Source organism: Ovis canadensis, chromosome 12 (assembly GCF_042477335.2).
Source record: "Ovis canadensis isolate MfBH-ARS-UI-01 breed Bighorn chromosome 12, ARS-UI_OviCan_v2, whole genome shotgun sequence".
NCBI lineage: Eukaryota > Metazoa > Chordata > Mammalia > Artiodactyla > Bovidae > Ovis > Ovis canadensis.
Genome location: NC_091256.1, coordinates 47,606,871 through 47,630,594, shown reverse-complemented (window position 1 = coordinate 47,630,594; position 23,724 = coordinate 47,606,871). Strand labels below are relative to the sequence as shown.

The 23,724-nt window shown below is 37.6% G+C and overlaps 1 protein-coding gene across 5 annotated transcripts in view; it reads left to right on the top strand.

Annotated features, from left to right (window-relative positions):
- The first annotated feature begins 8,818 nt into the window (after positions 1 to 8,818).
- CCDC181 (coiled-coil domain containing 181) overlaps positions 8,819 to 23,724 on the top strand; it is a 46,795-nt gene continuing 31,889 nt past the window's right edge. For 3 of the 5 annotated variants that reach the window (XM_069545579.1, XM_069545577.1, XM_069545581.1), the window contains exons 1-4: positions 8,819 to 9,074; positions 15,208 to 15,347; positions 18,117 to 19,058; positions 23,304 to 23,450. In XM_069545579.1, coding sequence (XP_069401680.1) covers positions 15,231 to 15,347; positions 18,117 to 19,058; positions 23,304 to 23,450 — 1,206 coding nt within the window. In that variant the 5' untranslated portion in view covers positions 8,819 to 9,074; positions 15,208 to 15,230. Of the gene's footprint in view, positions 9,075 to 11,926; positions 12,046 to 15,207; positions 15,348 to 18,116; positions 19,059 to 23,303; positions 23,451 to 23,724 lie in introns of all 5 variants that reach the window. The other 2 variants (XM_069545578.1, XM_069545582.1) reach the window with 1 other exon arrangement.

The window sequence follows — 23,724 nt, the reverse complement described above, 5'->3', positions numbered from 1 at the left end:
CTCATTAGAAAAGACCCTGATGCTGGGAAAGATTGAAGGCAGGAGGAGAAGGGGACAACAGAGGACGAGATGGTTGGATGGTATCACTGACTCAATGGACATGAGTTTGAACACACTCCAGGAGATGGTAAAGGACAGAGAAGCCTGGCGTGCTGTAGTCCATGGAGTCACAAAAGGTCGGACACAACCAAGGGACTGAATGACAACAACATTTAATTACTTAGATGAATTATATAAACAATAATGTAATGATAGCTCATTATTAGATAGTGTTTACTATTTATGACTGTGCTGAATAATGTCCTAAGGGCTTTAGATGCTCTATATTACCAAATGTTACTGAATTGCAGGTTATTAAAATAACAATTTCTAGTAATACAAAATTTTGTAAGAAAAATCCTGGAGTGTATTTTGTGAGATATTATTAAAGGTGTTAGGTTTTAAACGGTACTGCTTTTTAAATTCATGTGTTTAATAGCAAGTTATAAATATGTAATCTATTTCATTTGAAATAAGAAAGTATAATTTGAGGTAAAATTTTTACTTAGAAAGCTAAACACTCCCTCTTATTTTTAATGTATATTTTAGAAAGTTCTGGGGATACAATGAAAATGTCATGACTCCGGATCTCAAAGAACTTAAAATGTGTGATAAGAAAGGTAAGTATTGATAGAAAGCATAACAGAGAGGCCCAACTGCAACACAAGTTAGTGTGTCAGGTATCATAATAATTTAAAGAGGCTTGGATCTCAAAAACTACAAGTCCACTGGGGAAATAATGTATGACTTCCAGAAGGAGGTGATATTTGAAAAGTTAGTCATGCAGCATGGCCAGAATCTTAAAGGAAATTTAGAAAGAGGAACGGACTATAGTGGACAAAGAGGCATAAGTAAAGGTATGAAAGTCAGAAAGTGTGGGTGTACAATCAGCAAGGAATATAGAGAGCAGGACAGGGCAGTTTGGGGGTCATTTTCTAATGTTCATTAATTGCAGAAGGAATCAGGGAGTAATGATTAAGCTTGTCTTTAGAATTTAATCTGGCAGCAGTCGAAGATACTACCGAAAATTGCTAGTTGGACTGCTATTTTGGGTCCACTAGGTGTCGGCGAGGAAGGCTTTTATGATCCACAGCAGAGGGAAAAAACAAGACTGACTTGCGGTTATGAACATTCTGGAATGGTTCAGTTCAGTTCAGTTCAGTTGCTCAGTCGTGTGTGACTCTTTGTGACCCCATGAATCGCAGCATGCCAGGCCTCCCTATCCATCACCATCTCCTGGAGTTCACTCAGACTCACGTCCATCGAGTCCGTGATGCCATCCAGCCATCTCATCCTCTGTCGTCCCCTTCTCCTCCTGCCCCCAATCCCTCCCAGCATCAGAGTCTTTTCCAATGAGTCAACTCTTCACATGAGGTGGCCAGAGTACTGGAGTTTCAGCTTCAGCATCATTCCCTCCAAAGAAATCCCAGGGCTGATCTTGCAGTCCAAGGGACTCTCAAGAGTCTTCTCCAACACCACAATTCAAAAGCATCAATTCTTCGGCGCTCAGCTTTCTTCACAGTCCAACTCTCACATCCATACATGACCACTGGAAAAACCATAGCCTTGACTAGATGGACCTTTGTTGGCAAAGTAATGTCTCTGCTTTTGAATATGCTATCTAGGTTGGTCATAACTTTTCTTCCAAGTAAGCGTCTTTTAATTTCATGGCTGCAGTTACCATCTGCAGTGATTTTGGAGCCCCTAAAATAAAGTCAGCCACTGTTTCCACTGTTTCCCCATCTGTTTCCCATGAAGTGATGGGACCGGATGCCATGATCTTCGTTTTCTGAATGCTGAGCTTTAAGCCAACTTTTTCACTCTCCACTTTCACTTTCATCATCTGGAATGGCAGATAACCTACCCAAGATCACATGTCTTTGAAGTGGAGAAGCCGGGATAGTATTTTTTTTTTCCCTTTAATAAGATTTTATTAAAGTTGCCCCTAAACTTTGCTGATTCATGTTGCTGTATGGCAGAAACCATCACACTATTGTAATTATTCGGGATAGGATTCTGATTCCCACCCTACACTGCAAACTAACCATCATTTCCACCCCTGCACCCCAGCGGGTCTGTAAGGATGAGACCTCAGCGGGAAGACTGAGGGGGTGGGAAGGTGCAGCCGGGCACAGCTGCTGTAGGGTGGGTGGGCCGAGGGGCTCTGTTGGAATGGCTGGCTGAGTGACTGTGGGGTTGGAGCCCCGCGGTGCCCCCCCCGCCCCCTCCCGCGCTCCTCACCTCTCCAGCCCTAGACTGGAGGCAGGCCTGCCGTGGGCGGAGCGTGCGCACTTCCTTGCTCCCTCCTCTTACTGAGCCCTGAGCGCCTACCCTTTACAGCCTGCCGCGCAGCGTGGGCTGCGACCCATGCCAAGTTTTCGCACTCTCTCTTATAGAAACGGCGCTCCAACTCCGCCGCCACCGTGGGAGAGGGAGGTAGGGCTTTGGAAAGATCAGGCTGTGTGCCGCTCTTGACAGTTTTCTGAAAGTCCTCCTCTGAAACCCGCAACCCCAAACCCCTGCGAGAGGGAAACCAGAAACCAAGGTGAAGGACTGCTAAGGGGGTTGGTGGGCTGCTGCCCAGGACATTTCAAACATGTTTGGTAATCAGTATGCTGCTTTGCTGTGCTCAGTCCTGTCCGACTAATGTTTATTGGAAACCTCTAAACTTATTCATCTGTTTGATACAGTTCATCTACTCCTGTCCACACCACCACCACCTTCTTATTCTAACAAACTGCATGACTTGACCATCATTCCTTGCAGGATGCCAAAAATCTTGTGAGGACCTATCTGACATGTTCTGGGAGTGCTGACAAAAGTAGACCTTGAGCTCGAGAACAGTATTTACAGATTGAGCATTTGGACAGAGTGTTCCCTGGAAATCCCAGTGAATTTCAACTGGAATAATAATAATAATAACAGTGAATTACAACTGAAGGATATAGAAGACACAGAGTCCCTTTGAGGAGTTCTTAGCCCAAAAACTAGAGAGAGAAAAAGGACACTAGAGGAATTTGAATCTCATGGCACCTGTAGCTACTGAAAACACTACACACGGCTCAATTACATTCTAGTCATATTGACACAAAATCTCAAGCTAAAAGCCTATTTACCTCAGTCCCTATTATCTAATATACCATGTCTAGTTTTCAACAAGTCATGCTAAAAGTCAAGAAAAAGCACAGTTTGAAAAAACAGAGAGCAACAGGACTAGGCCCAGCTTGAGAGAGTGAACTGCTAACTGGAGTTAGCAGACTGGGCCTTTAACTATGGTCACTATGTTAAGAACTCTAATGGAAAGTGAAAAATCCAACAGCCATTCATGTTTAAACACAAAACTAAAACAAAAATTTTCAGTAAACCAGGAATAGAGGGGAATTCCCTCAACTTGATAAAGAACATTTACAGAAAAGCTACACTTAACATCATACTTAATGGTGAGAAATTGGGACACTTGTCCCCCTAAAATCAGGGACAAGGCAAGGATGTCCACTCTTACATAAATGATGAGAAGGAGTTAGCAACGCAAATATCCAAGGAAGAGCATTCCAGGCAGAGGAAAAAGCAAAAATGGAAAAGAGGTTCACATATTTGAGGAACAGAGAGGCGAACAGGGAGCTTGGTGTATCATGAATGAACAGCAAAGTGGCAGGGGGTGAGGTTATAGGAGTAAGAAGGGGCCCAATTATTCAGAACATGGGAAGTAAGGTAAGGAATTTGAATATTATTCTAATAGCACTGGAAAGTCAGAGAGGGGTATGGTCTGATTTACATTCGCTTGCTGACATGAACCTCTAGGTGTGGCTATGTATGTTCTTGGGAGTCATTCACTATTTGCATCTATTCAGAAAACAAGATGAGTTCATTCCCAGTTAATACCAAAGGTACTTTTGCACAGCCAAGTTTTATAATGAGTTTTAACAATATTGCCAATCCCAGAGAAGAAATAGAGATAGCCTCCACTGCTATTAGATTATCACTATAAAGCAGGAGACACTCACCACGTATCAGTTCAGTCGCTCAGTTGTGTCCGACTCTGTGACCCCATGAATTGCAGCATGCCAGGCCTCCCTGTCCATCACCAACTCCCGGAGTTCACCCAAACTCATGTCCCTCGAGTCGGTGATGCCATCCAGCCATCTCATCCTCTGTCATCCCCTTCTCCTCCTGCCCTCAATCCCTCCCAGCATCAGAGTCTTTTCCAATGAGTCAACTCTTCACATGAGGTGGCCAAAGTACTGGAGTTTCAGCTTTAGCATCAGTCCTTCCAATTAACACCCAGGACTGATCTCCTTTAGAATAGACTGCTTGGATCTCCTTGCAGTCCAAGGGACTCTCAAGAGTCTTCTCCAACACCACAGTTCAAAAGCATCAATTCTTCGGTGCTCAGCTTTCTTCACAGTCCAATTCTCATATCTATACATGACCACTGGAAAAACCATAGCCTTGACTAGATGGACCTTTGTTGGCAAAGTAATGTCTCTGCTTTTGAATATGCTATCTAGGTTGGTCATAACTTTTCTTCCAAGGAGTAAGCGTCTTTTAATTTCACGGCTGCAGTTACCATCTGCAGTGAATTTGGAGCCCCCCAAAATAAAGTCTGACCCTGTTTTCACTGTTTCCCCATCTGTTTCCCATGAAGTGATGGGATCAGATGCTATGATCTTAGTTTTCTGAATGTTGAGTTTTAAGCCAACTTTTTCACTCTCCTCTTTCACTTTCATCAAGAGGCTTTTTAGTTCCTCTTCACTTTCTGCCATAAGGGTTATAGCAGGTATAGGTGAAGAGAAACCTACACCAGGTATAGGCGAAGAAAAAAGCTGGAAGAATTAAGAGTCATTGTTTTATAGTTTTAAAACATTATTATTCTCAAGAAAATCTGAACAGCCATAAAGAACCTGTCTATACCTTGACTTGTCCCTTTCCTCACTGACTATTCCTACTAAAAATCCCACCAAAGAAATTAAAAATAAATGCCAGGACAATAGGTTTTTCTTGAGGAACACATGATTTCTTTTTTAAAAAAATTTTTTATTGGAATATAGGTTTTTGCTACTCCTAGGTGGCTTAGTGGTAAAGAATCTGCCTGTCACTGCAGGAGATGCGGGTTTGATCCCTGGCTTAGGAAGATGCCCTGGAGAAGGAAATGGCAACCCACTCCAGTATTCTTGCCTGGAGAATTCTGTGACAGAGGAGCCTTGTGGGCTACAGTCTGTGGGGTCACAAAAGAATTGGACACCACTGAGCAACTAAAACAACAAGAAATCATGCACTGAGTAAGCTAGAGCCTCACAGCAGGAGGTTCCTCCAAACTTCTGCCTATCTGGGGCTGCACACACACTCAGAAGGGTTGAACACATTAAACAAGTGCTGAACAAATCTGCTGAACAGACAAAAATAATTATAGTGTAAATAACTTTTTGTGTTTAAGGAATGTACTTATTGCTGGCATACACCCTGAAAAGGGACTGTCCTGCTGCTAAGGGACATAAGCAAACTCAGGCCCTCCAGCCTTTAGTTTGACACACCCTAATAGCCCTTTACAGAAAGAATGTCTTGATTTATTTTGGCAGTTGCTCTATTTTTATTATAACTACAATATACATATATAATTGATATTATTATACATAAAATGTGTATAATATTAAAAGTATCAAATGTCGCTTCAGTAAGGCTTAACTTGAATACATCTTTTGACACAGTCAACCTATTACTACAACCTAGCCCCACACTTCTAATTCTTTTTTGCTTTATGCTTTATATATCATTTCTCACTTTCTAACACAAATATGATTTACTTATTTAGTATGTTTGTTATTTATTGTCTTTTCTCCCTGTTAGAATGTGAGCTCTATGAAGGCAGTGAGTTTTTGACTTCCTAAAATGAGGATTCCCTATATTATAAAATAGTTTTTAAAATTTACAAAAGACCTAGGTGTTAAGGTGTTGATTTTAAATATATGTGTGTTAAACATTAGTATTATAAAGCTTCTGTGCTCTATAAATAATTGAGCCTTAAAAATGGAATACGTATATACAAAACTCAGAAAAATACTAAAATATTTCACCTCTTCTTTTTCCCTTTCATTGGAATGATAACATTCTAATTTCTGGGCCTGGGAACTCAGAGATCTGAACTTATTAGAATAAAGTAAGGCAAAGGACTCTGAGACGTTTGCACTTTTCTTTTTGGCAACTGGGTTCAAGGAGTCTGAGGCAGGTGGAACTCTGACTATAGTATATAATTAAGATATAATATATGTATATTATAATTCATTGATATATTCCAAGTATGAGAATAGTGTCTGCCATATAATAATTATTTGTTGAAATGATTTAGAATATTGTGACTATATGCAGAATCTGAACATTATCTATAAAATATATTCCTTTGATCAGTTTTATAGAACACATGTATAGTCATATCTTAATTCTTGGCACTTATTTAATCTCTTCTTAGTTACTTAAATAAATACTTTTCTAAGTCAAAGGATTCCTTCAAAGTTTTTATGTATTGAATGAGAGTTACTCTACTTTGGTCTCTTCCTCATATTGTGTAGTTTTTTCTATACCATGTGTAATGAATAAAGACAGAAAACTGGAGTTTTATCTATTTCTTGGATCTTTTTTCAGAGTGAGCATTCAAAATTTATAATTAGTATTAAATTAACCAGGCAAGAGGAAAAACACATGGCCCTATGCATATATACAGTGATCTCTATTTGTAAAATCCCATTGTCTTTGAAGAGTCATTAATTTCAAACACACATTTCTGCTCCTTATAACTAAAATACATTTATTGACATATAACATTTTCAGACTTTGAATAGCATTTGAGTCCATCTATATGAAAGGCCCTGGATAGCAGAAAATGTCTTCTTTTTGTACCAGGCTTTACCTAAACTACTCTGTTCTTATATTTCCTAAATTCTCCTTCCTGTACAGTCACTGATAGTGCAAGAGGGCTCATATCCAAGAGAAGAGAAAAGAGGACTTTATTTTTTCAGATTCACTAAGGTATAATTTATAAATAACAATTATATATAGTTGAGTTATACAATTTTAATGTGCATAATGTGATTATATATATAGTATATATAATTTATAAATATAGATTATTACAATAGTCAACTTAATTAAATACCTATTACCTCCCATAGTTACTTTTATTCTTTTGGTGCTAACACTGAAGATCTATTCTCTCAACACAGGTACAAACGACCAATTCGGTAACATTTTCAAGGTGCATTATGTTGTAATGTTTATCAGTACTTCATTCCTTTTTACTGCTGAAATATTCCATGGTATGGATATACTACACTTAATTTGTCCACTCATCATTTGTTGGCTTTTTGGGTTGTTTCTGCTTTTTGTCTATTATGAACAATGGTACTATTTTACTAATACTTGCAAAAATATTTAAAATATCTAGAAGGGTCAGTGGAAAAAACATTTGACTAGGAATTCAGAAACCTAAAAGGTCCACTTTAGCTTAGGAAGTAATTCCATGTTCACTAAAGGAGATCTGACTGAAATTCCTTTGACTTTCAACAGTTGATAATTTTATATATTTCTTTGTCTTTTTCAAGTGTTTGGCTTAAGACCAAAGTCCTACAGCAGAAGAAACATTAGGTTATTACAACCATACATTCTACACTGTAGCTAGGAGGTGTGCTTACTATTGTAATTCATCTTAATTTTTTTGAACTTAGTCTACTGTACAGTTTGGAGAAAGCTTAAAAATTCAATTTTATATTGCTCCTCTTTGGAGAAAAGATGCTCTCCATTATACCAAATGACAGAAATCCTAATAATAAAAAACAATAATCTGAATATATTGTACTGAGGAAATATTTTCACTTTTCTCTGTGTTACTTCTGGCACGGAACGGACAAATCCTTAAATCTTGCCATTTGTCACCTCAATCTAAAAATCATCTTGCTCCTTTCTTATACATAAAGATGACCTTTAAGGAGGACGTTTAAGGATCTGGAAAATTCTACATGACCGTTTTGACATGCTTGAAAGTAGAAACAAACATCCTATTTCCTTTGATCATTCTCTTGGACAAGGGAAGTTTTAATTTTTCATTGAAATATAATTGATTTACAGTGTTGTGCCAATCTGTGCTGTACAGCAAAGTGACTCGTTTACACATATGGATGTACTCTTTTTTTGAATATTGTTTTTCACTTGTGGTTTATTACAGGAAATTGAATATAGTTTCCTGTGCTATACATTAGGATCTTATTATCCATCCTCTATGTAATAGTTTACATCTGCTAATCCCAAACTCCCAATCCTTTCCTCCCCCATCCCACTCCCCCTTGGCAACCACGGGCCTGTTCTCTAATTCTGTGGGTCTGGTTCTGTTTTTTAGGTATGTCCATTTGCGCCATATTTTAGATCCCACATATATGTGATATCGTGGTATTTGCCTTTCCCTTTCTGACTTATTTCACTTAGTATGATAATCTCTAGTTGTAAATGTTTTGTTTTAATTGGATGGCGAATCTTAAGGTAAAAAAACTGGTAACTAATTAACGTGCTTATCAACGAGTGAAACTACTTTTGGACATTAACAGTGAAGAAAATAACATACAGTATATTTCTAAAACCTAACAGAATACATTTCCCCCAAGAGACAGTTAAAACCTGGGAAAACTCATAAACAAGAATAACTTCCTCCCAATTCTTACTAGCACCTGTGAAACTTGCGGGTGAGGCGTGGATTTCTTGGTCGTTTCCCCGGAAACCGCAGCCACACACGTCGTTTGCCCGCACCTTGAGGAGCGCCTGTAGAGACAGGTGTTCGTTGGCTATGTCCTGCGCCTGCGCAGGCCCACTGCGCCCATGTACTGAGAGGCCCGGATGAAGGACAAGGAGACGCGCCGTTGCCATGGCAGCCGGGTCCTGGCCGCTGCGGCTCAGGTGCTGGGGTTTCCCTCGCCTCACTGTCAGAACTTAAAAAGCAGAGGAGAGGAGCACGCCCCCGGCCATCTTTGTGACTCCAGCCGCTGCGTCTTACACAGGCAGGAGGGGATATAGAGGGAGCGAAGGGAAGGATGATGCAGAGATATTTACGGTGGGAGGGAGGGTAAAGGGGTAATCGTCTGGGACAGGTGGGAGGAAAGGTGGATAGAGAAGCGAGTGAGATTTTGTGTTGGCGCCTCATCTTCATCTGGGGTCCACAGACCTCTGCTCTGGCCCGGAAGCCTGGCAGTTTCGCCTTGTTTAGCTTTGTTTGAGGGAAGCCCCTCGGAGGGTAGCTTCATTTCTAATTTTTGTCATATTCTTTCGCCTCATCCCTGGGAGGAAAAAAAGTCACTCTTGAAATGTTAGCTTCCATGAAGAGGCTAAGACATTGAGTTAGTTGGTGGTACCTTGGGACCCTGTATAGAAATGAAAATTACCGCAGATGTTTGTAAAATATTACTTATCATCATACAATGTGGCAGATTATTATGACTTAAAAAAATATACTCATGGGATCACAGTCTTGGCAGGATGTAGAAGTAAGAATGGGCCATATGGTCTCGAGATGTTATGGGTTCGCTTTTGCTTAAGTACTTATTTTATATGATAAAGGAGTTCTATTTGACGTTCCTCCCATTTTCTTAGATTTTGAGCTTAAAATAGTATGACAGGAGCCAATGAATTAAACTATGATTTAGTTTTTTGAATCCTGAAAGAAAGTTTCAAAAATTGTGTGTATTTGTGGACCTAGTTGGGCTTCCCTGGTGGCTCAGACGGTAAAGAATCCGCCTGCAGTTAAGGAGACCCGGGTTTCATCCCTGGGTTGGGAAGATCCCCAGGAGAAGGAATGGCTACTCATTCCTTTATTCTTGGTTGGAGAATTCCACTGGACAGAAGAGCGTGGAGGGCTACAGTCCATGGGGTGGCTAAGAGTTGGACACCACTGAGCGACTAACACATGGACTTATGGCAACCCACTCCAGTATTCTTGCCTGGAGAATCCCATGGACGGAGGAGCCTGGTGGGCTACAGTCCATGGGATCGCAAAGAGTTGGACACGACTGAGTGACTTCACTTTCACTTTCTTTCAAAAGATCTGCAGTCACATACCCACATGGGATTTAGCAGACGCATAGGAGGAGGGAATTAATTTCTGTCTCTTGCTGCAGTTCCCTATTAAGAGGGTTGTTCTGGCCTAAAACAGGTATATAGAATTTTGCTGATGATACATATTGAATGTGTGAAACTCATAAGGAATATGTGTTAGTTTGTGTATGAAACTGAATATGATTCAGTTTGTGTGAGGTGTATTTTTGTTCCAGAATGTTGATTGTGTACCATATGTCCAGTACCGTGGGGATGAAGATTAAAAGAAGTGAAGGGGACTGATTATCCTGTGACGCATTTGAAAAAGGCTTAAGGGACTTGGTAACCCGAGTTTATGATATATGGTCTTTGTTAACTGGGAACCAGCCATGACTTTTTTGAAGTTATAGGGAAGGGATGGCCCTTCTTGTTTGATGAACTTCATTTACTTCCCTGAGTCACTTCAACTATGGCTTTTTTCTTTTAAATTACAGCATAATAGTTTAATTTCATAATAACCTAATATGCTTAATTTATAATTATTTGATTTTTATTTATTTTGATGATTCTGTTTTAGTTTTGAATTTGAGTTTTCACATGGTTGTGAGATACTTTGTAAATAATAACACATATTTACTAAAGTTTTCAGGCAACCATTTATTTACAGTTGAGACCATGTTCTAATAAAACTAAGGGAAAGCACTGTTGAGTTCTGTAGAATTCTTATTCTAACAATTTGTTATGTAACTTAAACATCTTAAAATAATAAATTTCTAGATTTCTGATCAGAAAATGAAGCATATTATCCTAAGGCATTTGTGACTTGTGAAAAAAGTTTTATTTATGTAAGTGTTTTGGGTTACAGTGAGTTTTAGTCTAGGACGCGACTGAGTGACTGAACTGAACTGAACATCATTCATGACACCCTTACTTTGAATGGTTAGGTACGTAAACACAACAGCTTGCATGATTTAGCCTGTCTTGCGGCTTGTTGTTTAGTCTCTAAGTTGTGTTTGCAACCCAGTGGACTACAGCCTTCATGCCTCCTCTGTCCGTAGAAAACTGAAATGAATTGTCATTTCCTCCTCCAGCAGATCATCCTAGTCCAAGGATCAAACCCAAGTCTCCTGCATTGGCAGGTGGATTCTTTATCACTGAGCCACCAGGGAAGCTCAGGCAATGATAAACTCACTCTGGAATACTGATTTGTTTTCTTCAGATCACTTCAAAATATTATTGCTCTCAACCTCTGATTTATGAATTATTGAAGCATTACTTTGAGTCTTTTAAGAAAGTCTATTTCCTATTTTTTTTAGCTGAAAAGAAATAAATAGAAAGAATTACAGTCCAACTAATACAGTAGAAATAGTTATAATTATGTGGTTGAATAATTAATATTCAGTGTACCTAAAACTAACTTTGTCTTAAGCATTAAGGAGAAGTAGTATTAAGAACTCTGCAGGGTAAAGGTGACATTTAAGTGAAATAGAATTTTAAGTCTTGAATTTAGTTATCCAGACAATGATCATTTATTTTATTTTTGACTTTTAAAAATATTTATTTTTCATTGATTGGTTTATAATATTGGTTTGATTTCTGTCATACATCAGTATGAATTAACTATAGGTGTACATATGTCCCCTCCCTCTCAAATCTCCCTCCTACCTCCTGCCCATTCCTACCCCTCTAGGTTATTACAGAGCCCCAGTTTGAGATCATTTATTTTAGACTAAGCATTACCATGGTACTCTACATTTGTTTGAATATTTGCTTGCATTTCATAAGTTGGCAGTTGTTTGCTAATTTGCATATTATAATAAAGGTTAAAATAAACCTTAAGGATCATCTGCTGCTGCTGCTAAGTCGCTTCAGTCGTGTCCGACTCTGTGCGACCCCATAGACAGCAGCCCACCAGGCTCCGCCGTCCCTGGGATTCTCTAGGTAAGAACAGTGGAGTGGGTTGCCATTTCCTTCTCCAGTGCATGAAAGTGAAAAGTGAAAGTGAAGTCGCTCAGTCGTGTCCGACTCTTTGCAACCCCATGGACTGGAGCCTACCAGGCTCTTCCATCCATGGGGTTTTCCCTGCAAGAGTACTGGAGTGGGGTGTCATTGCCTTCTCCGTAAGGGTCATCTAGCTCACCTCTTTTTCTAAAGCTTCAGTCTCCCTTTAAAACATGCTATGATCACCTTCTGAGCTATATATAAACATTTGATCAACAGAGAATGCAGCTCACTTCACTTCAGGACAAGTTTAAATTATGGACAACTGTAAATTATGCCAAAATTTGCCCCTGAGTTTCTAGTCCTTGGTACTGGTCTTACTGTTGGAAATTATGCAAGTCCAACCCTCCTTCACATAATGACTATTTGAATATTGTAAAGCAGTTGTCATGACTCTTCTTTAGGGGATTTGTCTTCTTTAGGCTAACATTCCTAGGGTTTTCAAGTAGTCCTCAGAATCTGGCTTTAAGGCATTTTATTTTCATAACCTGCCTTTGTCCCTTCTCCTTGTCTTTTATCCCCTTTTCTCCTGGTTTACCAACCTCTGAATGTGTTCCAGTTTCTTTTGTTCTCTAAACTGTAGAAAACTGGATACAGAGCTTTATGTTATCTGTTCTTTAGCCAAGTCTCAGTCTTAGAACCCATTTGTTTTTGTTGTCATAATTTTTTAAATTGAAGTATATTTGATTGAAGTATTCTTGATTTACAGTGTTGAGTTAGTTTCTGGTGTACAGCAAGGTGATACACACACACACACATATACACAAACATTAATACATACACATTTATATTCTTTTTCATTCTAGTTTATCACAGGATATTGAATATAGTTCCTTGTGCTAGGCAGTAGGGCCTTATTGTTTATCTGTTTTATATATAGTAGTATGTGTCTGCTAATCCCAAACTCTTAGTTAATTATCTCCCCACCCCCTTTCCCCTTTAGAAACTGTATGTTTGTTTTCTATGTCTCTGTGTTTCTGTTTTGTAAATAAGTTCATTTGTGTCATACTTTAGATTACACATATAAGTGATATCATATGGTATTTCTTTCTCTTTCTGGTTTACTTCATCCAGTAAGATAATCCTTAGAGCCATCCATGTTGCTGCAAATGGCTTGATTTCATTCTTACTTTGGGTGGCAAGAGTAGTATCCCACTGTATATATGCGCCACATCTTTGTCCATTCATCTCCTGATGGATACTTAGGTTGCTTCCATGTTTTGGCTATTGTAAAGAGTGCTGCTGTGAACATTGGGGTGCCTGTGTCTTTTTGAATTGTCTCATTCTTTTAACTTATATTGCACTTAGTACTGAAAACCCTTATCTTTTAGCTAGTGCTGGTATAGCTAGTGGAAAGATGGTCTCCCACATGCTTTCATTATCATTTGATGGAAAAAATAGAAATTTTGCTTTAGTAAAATTGGTACCTGGTTAGGTGGTCTGGTCAAACTTTTTGGAAGAAGTGAAGCTAATGGCCACAAAAAGCTTGTGGATATTTATCAAATCAAACATAATACCTCTTATTTTATATCTTTAAAAATATGCCTAGATTTCATGTGTTCTTGACATCTGTACTTTCTACTTCCAGAGAAGTTTTTAGGTAACTTAATCTTGGTGTTAGAGCAAGAAAAGGCAGGTTTAGAAACGGTTCCAGGTGTTTGGGGCCCTGCAAATCATATTTCTACAGTTCTTTTGAAATTGGACCTAAAATTCTAAGTATATTTACCTATCATTGCTCTTTTTGTTTTTGTTTAAGTCAGTAGTGGAAAGTATGCAGATTATTGCTGTATATTTCTACCTTTGGCTATTTTATGACAATTAAATATACAATTTTCCCTCACGCTTTTTCTTTTCGAAAAGATAATATGACATCAAACTGACCCCTTCTGTCTCCTTTTAGAACCTTCTCCAGGGGCACATTTATGTTCAGGTCATCCTGGGAAATTCCATGCACTTTTATGTTTGTTCTTTTTCAAACTGTTCCCTTGTCTGGAGTAGGTGATGAACTCTTATACTCAATATTCAAAACACATCTCAACTTTCCTTGATATTTCCAATTTTAAACTTAGTTGCTTTTTTATTCTTCCTTCCACAGTCCTTTTATACCTTTGTTCCACTTACCTACATTTTCAGTTTTGTCTACATTTGGAATGTATGTATTTGACTTACATTTGTCTTCTGTATCAGGGCTCAAGAGCATATTTTATAATTTTTAGAGACGTGTTGTAGGTGTTCAACAAATAGATTTGTTAACATTGTATTGTATATTCACATACATACATAGTATGCCCACACACACAAAGACCATGTTATATGTAAAGATGGAAATGCATCTTTCATTTGAAATATTATGGGCTAATAAATTAGGGCTTGGAACTGACCTCAATTATCAGATAATTGTATGGTTTGTTTTCTTAAAAATGACTAAATTTGTATACCATTTTCACAAACATTTATTAACTTTCACCTGACATTCTTATTTATTGTCACTGCCTTCCAGATAGTAGTAGGTATCACAGTTTGTTTTTTATATAAAAAAATATTTTATTTTGAATTGACAGCAGTTTGACTTCTGTGGAAATTAGCTTACACCATAACTAAGGGTCAATTGTTACATAGTTAAACCTCTCAGATCAGAAAGTATAATTACACTGAATAAATTACCAGAAGGATTGAGAAACTGAGGATAACAATTAATATAATCATTTTAATTTGAATATGGGAAAATGTGTGTAAGTGAGACTAAAAAGCTGATGATTCATCAGCTCAGACCTGGAGAAGGAGTTTTAATGATTGGCAGGGGATGTGGAAAATCCTTCTCTGACACTCAGATAGTCTCCTTATATCCGCCTTTTAAAATCTCCTTGTATATTAGGCTGACAGGAATTGGGGGGAGATGCAATGGTTATTAGGAGTGGTATACCTGGAAAATGTCTGGCCTTTGTAAGTCTCTCTTTTAGGATATACTGATATGTTTATTCTGAACATCCGATAATTTGTGTTTCTATGTGTTAATTATCTTACCTTTAGCATTAATCTTCATACTCCATACTGCCCCTAAAGTGGACATGACGTAATACCTTATCTCTTTCAATCTTACAGCATTATTCTTTAACGAACAGAAAATGAATGAAAATAAAGATACTGATTTAAAAGACAGTGGAGAATATGAAGATGACTTTGAAAAGGACCTGGAGTGGTTGATTAATGAAAAAGAAAAAAGCAGTGCCAGCATAATGGAGGTACATATAAATTGCCAGCAGCATTCGTAGTAATCATATTAACAAAGTGTTTTGTAGTTCTTGAGGAGTTTTCACATGTATTATCTCGTTTAAACCTCACACAATTCCTTTGGTATACATAGAATGAGTAGCGTTCTTCCTGTTTTAGACATGAAAAAATTGAAGCATGTAGAGTTTAAATGTTGTGTCATAAAGCATAGGGTTAATTAGTGAGAGAACAGTGATTAAATTAGCACTTAAAGCTAAAATTATAATTAAAAATAAAATTATAATTTATATAATTCAATAATACAATTTATTGCATCAGAAGTAAAAAGCAAATACAACTAATTTCTACTTTATGTGAACTTGGGTAAAATCGGGATTTACTTTCAATATACATGAAAAATAAAGCAAATCCTCAAAAACATGGTCTTTCAGCTAATATTTGAAACGTTAAGAGTGAATTTTAGGGGAATGAATATACAGAAAAAAAACAAAGGGTCAAAGACTGAGACACAGTAATATATGTAGAAAAAAGTGGATCCATTAATCATGATTCTGTACTATTTATCAGACATGTAGTAGGGCTATCTAGGAAAATGAACTAGTTCCTGAATTATAGAAAGTTCTGTCTCTTTTTACTTATATACAGTGTGTGTGTATATCTATATATGAGTGTATATATATGCATATGTATTGACACTGAAAATGAAAGAAAGTGAAAGTGTTACTTGCTCAGTTGTTTCTACAGCCTGCCAGGCTCCTCTGTTTTGGAATTCTTCAGGCAAGGATACTGGAGTGAGTAGCCATTCCCTTCTCCAGGGGATCGTCTTTACCATTTGAGCCATCAGAGAAGCTCCTATTGACACTAATTATATATAATTTTATTAAAATATATAACTATTATACATAATGTAATTAGTGTCAATAAATAGGGAAGTAATGAAGAAAAGGACCAAGACTGGGGTAAGATAGGTGACTTGAGAGGGATGTTGATCAAAGTATTTACAGCAGGAGCCAGTTTTAAGAGGGTTAAGGAAAAGACTACAAGGAAATGAAGGCTGCAGGTTTTTTTTTTTTATCACAACTCTCGCTTGGTTCTATCTTGCTTTCTTATGCAGTGGAGAAGACAGATGAGATAGATAACATTTGGAAAAGGCAACAGAGTCAAAAGTGAAGACTTTTCTAAGATGGCTTTTACATGGTGGTTTTATGCATCTTTAACAGAAAAATAATCAGAATGAGTAGAGGAAGAGATGAAAGAAAAGTGAAAGTGAAAGTCGCTCAGTCATATCCTCTTCTTTGCGACTCCATGAACTGTAGCCCGCCAGGCTCCTCTGACCATGGAATTCTCCAGGCCAGAATACTGGAGTGGGTAGCCATTCCCTTCTCCAAGGGATCTTCCCAGCCCGGGATCCAACCCAGGTCTGTCACATTGCAGGCGATTCTTTACCATCTGAGCCACCAAGGAAGCCCAGAGGAAGAGATATCAGAGCAATAATGCTGAACCAAGGTCTCATGACTAGAAGGGTATGAGATCCACAGCACAAGGTTAAAGAATTAGAGAAATTATAATGATAATTCATTGCCTTATTGCTTATTCATTCATTGTAAAGCAGTGATCACTTGGCCATGTGTCAGAGGCTGTTCTAGGTGCTGTGGATACAGCAGTGGTTAAAACACAGTGCTCTAATGAATCTTGTTCATTTCAGTGGATTATTAAAATCACTTTTTCCTTTGAGGCTGGTAGGAAAAAATGGATGACAGAGAAACAGGGGTGAGGGTTAGGGGAAGATTTTATTGTAGTGGGTTTTAAAAAGAAGTAAAAGCTAAAGGAGAATTTGAAAACAGATACTGTAGAAATGAACCAGAGAATAAAATAAGGCTAAAAAGAACAATTACAATGCAGAGATCTTAGTTTAATTTTAGTTACTTGGTAGTCATTTTAGTGGGCCATGTTGATTTGCTTATTGGACATATAGCAGTGTTGTCCAGGTTAGGAAGAAGAGGCTGTTAGAATTGGTGACTAAGCTAGTAAAAGAGGAAGGGAATTTTAAGGGGTTGATGACAGCAGGACATAATAGCCATTACTTAGTAGATGTGGAGCAGGGTTTTGTGAAAATACTGGTTCATGGTTCACATGGGATTAAATTTTTTTAAAAAAAGTAAGACCAAGTTATATAATGGTGTTTAACATAGATTACTGGAGCCTCTGAATATAATTGAGGAGGGAAAATCTGATCCAGAGGTAAAAATTGACTTGGAATTTGGGTATAGATCATGCAGAAAATAGCAGCAGTAATAATTTGAAAAGATCATAGGAAACTCAGAATGATAAGGACTTGACCAAAGGCAGTGACCTTGTAATGGTCCTGGGGAGAAAGATATCTCTTTGAAAAAGCACAAATATTACAAGGAGAAAACATTTAAAAGTATATTCTTCTGAAAATGTAAAAGGAACATTTTACAGAGGGAGGGATATTAATATTGTACTGTTTGTAGTTACACTTTCATACATTGGCATGGAATCTTTAAAAAAAGTAATCACTGTAGTACTTAGCAACATCAAATTCAGATTTAAATTTTTCCCCAATTTTTTTGCTTTTTCCCTTGGGGAAGTAAAATATGAATTAGAAAACTATGAGTGAAATATGAGCAGGAAGCATGTAACTTTTCCCATTCATAAAATAAATTACGAGCATGAACATCCATTTTGGATTGTCTACATATGAATGGACAAAGAGTCTCAATTTTTACTGAAAATGAATCTCATCTCTCTTTTTCTAGATGGCTTGTGGGAATGAAGAGAATATTAACCAAGACTTAAAAGTGAATGAAACAGAAATAGAACACACCAAGCAGCTTTCTGATCCTGATAAATCTTTGAAGGATGAGGTTTCACCAAGAAGAAATGACTTTATTTCTGTACCAAGTATTCAACCTTTGGACCCCATATCAGATTCAGATAGTGAAAACTCTTTGCAAGAATCCAAACTAGAAAGCCATCAAGACCTGGAGGAGGAAGAGGATGAGGAAGTCAGGAGATATATTATGGAGAAAATTATACAAGCCAACAGACTTCTACAAAATCAAGAACCAGTGAATGATAAAAGGGAACGCAAACTTAAATTCAAGGACAAATTAGTTGATTTAGAAGTTCCTCCTCTGGAAGACAGTGATACTTACAAAAATTATGAAAGTAATATGTCTGGAAAACTGTCACAGTTATGTATTTCCAATGAATTTGGACAAGAAAATGTGATCCTGTCACTTACTGATGGAAATTGTGAAGAAAACAAGGATAGGAAAATCCTAATGGAGAGAGATGGAAAGTTTGAACTTGTGAATTTACAGGACATTAAGAGTCAGGGGGTTTTGCCCCCCATTAATAATGCTAATAGTACAGAAGGTGAACCTCAGCAGTTTTTACCCAGATCTCCCAGTTTGTCTGTCAGTGGAGTCAAGAGAGAAGAGCCAGTAGCCAAAGTACATGTTCTTGCTCCCTCATCAACAGAAGAGCCACTGACTTACATCCCTCAGCCACCACCCAACCCCAAGATTTACCCAAGCTCTGCTGTCAACTCAGATCGAAGTAAAGGGAACGGAAAATCTAACCGTAGGACCCAGTCCGCAGATGTGTCTCCAGCGACCTCAACATTCTGTCTCTCCCCTCGACAGAAAGAACTGAAAAAACGACTAGAACAGAAGAGAGAGAAGCTGAAGAAAGAGGTGAGAGCACAAGTGGGCATTATATTGAAAGTAGAATATGTTTCTGTGTTTTATAAATCCAGTAAGAATTGACATGGTTCTTTAAATGATTGGATACATGCACTTGCTTGTTTTTTTCCTGTTGTTAAATTAAGTGGTTAAATGTTAACAATCTGTATTTAGGGAACAAGCACCCTGATTACCCTAGTCATTTCTTGTGAAGATCACAAAAGCATGGTAATGAATGACTTGTGTTAGAGCTAGAGGAGATCTCAGCAATGGTTTCGTCTGATCCTTTCCTTTTAAAGGTGAGGCTCAGAGAAGTTAAGTGACTCCTGAAAATAATCTTGATATGCTGTGCTATGTATGCTTCATCGCTCAGTTGTATCTGACTCTTTGCAACCCTTTGGGCTGTAGCCCGCCAGGCTCCTCTGTCCATGGGGATTCTCCAGACAAGAATACTGGAGTGGGTTGCCATGCCCTCCTCCAGGGCATCTTCCCAACCTAGGAATCGAACCCAGGTCTCCCACATTGCAGGTGGATTCTTTACCATCGGAGCCACCAGGGAAGCCCATGAATACTGGAGAGGGTAGCCTATCCCTTCTCCAGGGGATCTTCCCAACCCCCAAACCAGGGTCTCCTGCATTGCAGGTAGAATCTTTACCAGCTGAGCTATCAGGAAAGCCCAATTTTGATATGAGATAGGTGAAAATCAGATGTCAGATGAAAAAAATGAAGGCACAAATTTGTTGGGGTTTAGAAGGCAACAAAGGAATTAGATTATAATTCTCTGGTGTGTGTGTATGGATGTGTGTATATTTCATATATCTTCCAGGACTACTGGGTGGAAGAAAGTTTCACATATTGAGGTACAGGGAATTCTGGCTTATGCCTGATTTGTCTTGAACATTATGCACTACCTGGGAAGCCTTTTATGCTGACTAGAACAGCCTATCTATTTGAACAGCCTGTCAAACATACTTTGTAACTCTGCTTTCACCATTGGGGAAAAAAAAAAGAGAATATTTACCAGATTGTTTAGAATGCCTCCTTGAAGATAGGATAAATGCTCCCCGCCTTCCCATGACACTCATGCTAGTTCTCCTTTGAAGATGAGCTTCCCTTCCCAGACACCAAGGCCATACTGCCTTACTGTGTACATGTTCACCTGTCTCTTCTGAAACCTTGAAGGAATGTACCCCCGTCATATTTGATATTTCATGTTCTTTGTTCTGACAAGATAAAAAACTGTGGTTCAGGCATCCAGAATGGAGCTGGGTGGCCATTGTGGATATGGTTTCAGATGTGTTCCTGTATCACTGAGAACCTGAATTTTCTGAACTGTGTCAAACTCAAGTATATCACCAGACCTCTTCAAAATACCATCTGCCAGCTTCAACTTTATGGTCTCAAGGTCTCTCCTTGTAGTTTTTTAACCATTTCAGATACCAGCCAATCCTTGCTTAAGAAGCACCCTTATTGCTTGCTAGCTTCAAGCCTAATTCCTGACAAACAACTTCTGTGATTTGCATTTTTTGCCTACATATATGCCTCGCCTATTTAGTAATGCTGTGGAACACAATCCAGATGCTTCTTCAATTTGTGTCTCCTGTGCAATAGTCCTCAGTGTGGCTGGAATGAAACTCCTCTGTTCCTCTTAGAGATTGTTATCAACACTACATTTTATTGATTTCAGGGATTCTCATTTTAATTAAGAATAGAGCCTAATAACCTAACTGAAATGTCTCCAGGATGCCCTACCGAATCCAAAATTATTGTTATTTTGAGGGGGGGTTGCTCCTAAAGAGAATAAAAGTGTTTTATAATTGAAAATTCTAAGTACTAAAACGGGAATTTTCTCTGAACTACATAAATCAGTGCCCTGATTCTCTGTTTTACTGAATACCAGATAGCATTAAGCTGAACCACATAAAATGTCTAACTGTAAATACCTAACGGCAAAAGAATCACAGTTAATAGAACATAAGAAGAAACCTTAAAAGATTATTTCATAGGTGAAAAACTCGTCCAGATAATTTAAATAACTTTACCAAATTCCCGTGACTTGTTTGTAGCAAAGTCGAAATCCCAGTTTTCCTGTCATGTTGAGAAGTTGATAAGTGGTCTGTTTTCCACTTATGCAGGAAATGATCAATGGAAATTTCTGGCATTTAAATCAGGAACTCAAATTAGCAGAAAAAGATTAAGAAATGAAGTTACTAAGAACATGTAACCTATAGCACACTTTTAGGCAGGAAATCTGAAAGGGTGCATATTTAGTAAAATTTAGCTTAGTTGGCTACTGAAATCTGAGCTCTGTCAGACTCAGCTTCCTTGGTTCAGGAATATAATAGGTATGTAAAAGGATCTGTTAACTCAGAACTGCATGATAATATAAAAGAATTTGTTGAGAATAACTGAACTACTTGTTTGCTGCACACACACATGTTTACATGTGTGCTTCTGTATATATTTCTGTAGAAGTTATATAGAAGGTTTTATATAATGTCAGTGTCATTTTCACTAATGAACTAATGGTAATCTTTAATGGGTATGACTAATGGATAGTTCGTTTTTCTTTTGATCCTCTTTTTTGGGTGTCACACACTGTTTTGGGATATACTTTTCTCATGTCAGGATCCTCATAACTAAGTTTCACTTTGGTTATGTACTAGCTCAGAGCATGGTCTTTAAGTGCTAAGACTTTAAAATATTTTCAGCTGGTTTCAGGAGAAGGCCTTCCTTTTTGATGCCCTGCAAAATATTTCCTAGGGGCAGATAGGGCTGCTCTACTCCATCTCTCTACACTAAGTGCATCATCTCACTGTTCTCTTTGGCAACTGCAATGTCTGTGCTTTGGCTAATATCATCTGTTTAATCCAGATGTCCTGTCTGGAAAAATAATTGTCCTACAATTATTCATGCAAGGCATCCCAAATCCTTTGGTAAAAGGGAGCTAAAATAAATATAAAATATAATAGTAAATTCACATATTATGTAAGCTCCATTATAAGGGCTTAGAAAATGGTAACAAGTTTTTAAAAAGACATCTTATGCTATTAATTGTATAGAATTTTTCCTTCTACATTTTGTTTGATCAAAAAGGGCTTGCTATACTGTCAAAACATGTGGAAAGAACTCTGAATTCATTATTTGAAAACAGTTTAAGCATGGATTCTATCATTCAATTTATTTCCATGCTAAAATTTTAGTATTGAAAGAGACTTCTGAGCTTGTTAATACAACTTCATTTTATAGATGAGAATACTGAGTTAAATGGTTTGCCCAAATTAACATAGTATGATGGCAGTATGATTGTTACTCAGATCTCTTAACTTCTACCATGGTGATATTTCCACTAAGACATGCTGCATTGTTCCCAGTTACTGTTTTATAGCTCTTCATAACTGGTTTAAATAAATACCTCCTTTAAAGTTTAAGTAACTCTCTTTTATAACATCACTTTAATAATTCAGTTTAAAAATTCATTTTGTTCTTATAGTTAACTGTTTAAATATTTTTCTGATAGCAAAAATGTTACTTTATCGATATACACTAGTTGAAAATATTTTAAACAGTATGATAAAAAATCTCCAACACATATGAAGGTACAGTTAACCCTTATATCTCCATTACCCAGATTCAAGAGTCATTAAGATTTTGGCTGATTTGCTTCATCTCTTCCTTTTTTGGCTGAAGTTTTTTTCAAAGCAAGTCCTAGACATCCAATCATTGCTCACTTGTACACTTCAGAGATGATTGTATACTTCAAATAGAAAATGATTATAGCACTGGTTTCATAATCACAATGTCATGTGTCACAATTAACAAATTTAACAATCATCTAAAAATGTTTAAGGCATTTACAGTGCTTCTGTAGACACCATATTCACGCTTGTAAAGTGAGAGAGAGAGTGTGTGTGTATGTGTGTGTGTTTTGGGGGCAGTCTTTTGCATAGCTGTGGTTTTTGAGGAGTTAAATACAAAAAATAAACTAGGAAGCTAAGGAGAGATCCAAGAAATTCTTGAACAGCATGTTGCATAGTGTAGATTTATGTAATTATAGACTTTACCTCTACAATTTATCTGAAGTCCTCCTTTTTTTCCCTAAGAAAATTGGAGGCCCTGTTTTCTTTAGGGAGGCCCAATTTACAGATGGAAATTTTTAGAGGCTGGGAATTCTAATGTCAGACATCAAAATATATCTCTCTACTTTGATAACATATATAATTTTATATTAGTGTGTTTGGATATTCTTTCCCCCAGGAAGATGAAAAGAAAATAGAAGAAGAAAAAGAAAAGAAAAAAGAGAACGACATGGTATTTAAAGCATGGTTGCAAAAGAAGAGAGAGCAGGTCCAAGAAATGAGGAGAATTCAGCGAGCAAAGCAGATTGAAGACATGAACAGTAGAGTAAGCAATCCTTCTTCATGAAAAATAAGTTCATACATATATGAAAGCTGGATTTATTTACAGAAGGGAGTCTGACTATCAGACTAAAAGCCTAAAGAAGTAGAAAAAGTGGTCCAGGAACTACCCTTGCAAAAGATGCAACATGCAGATGACTTTATTACATAATTAAATTCTAAGAAGCCTTGTAAAAATCAAATGATTCTTATTTTATTCAAACAGTTAAAGCACAGAAAAAAGGAAAGCTACCAATTCATTTTTTTCAAGATATATAACT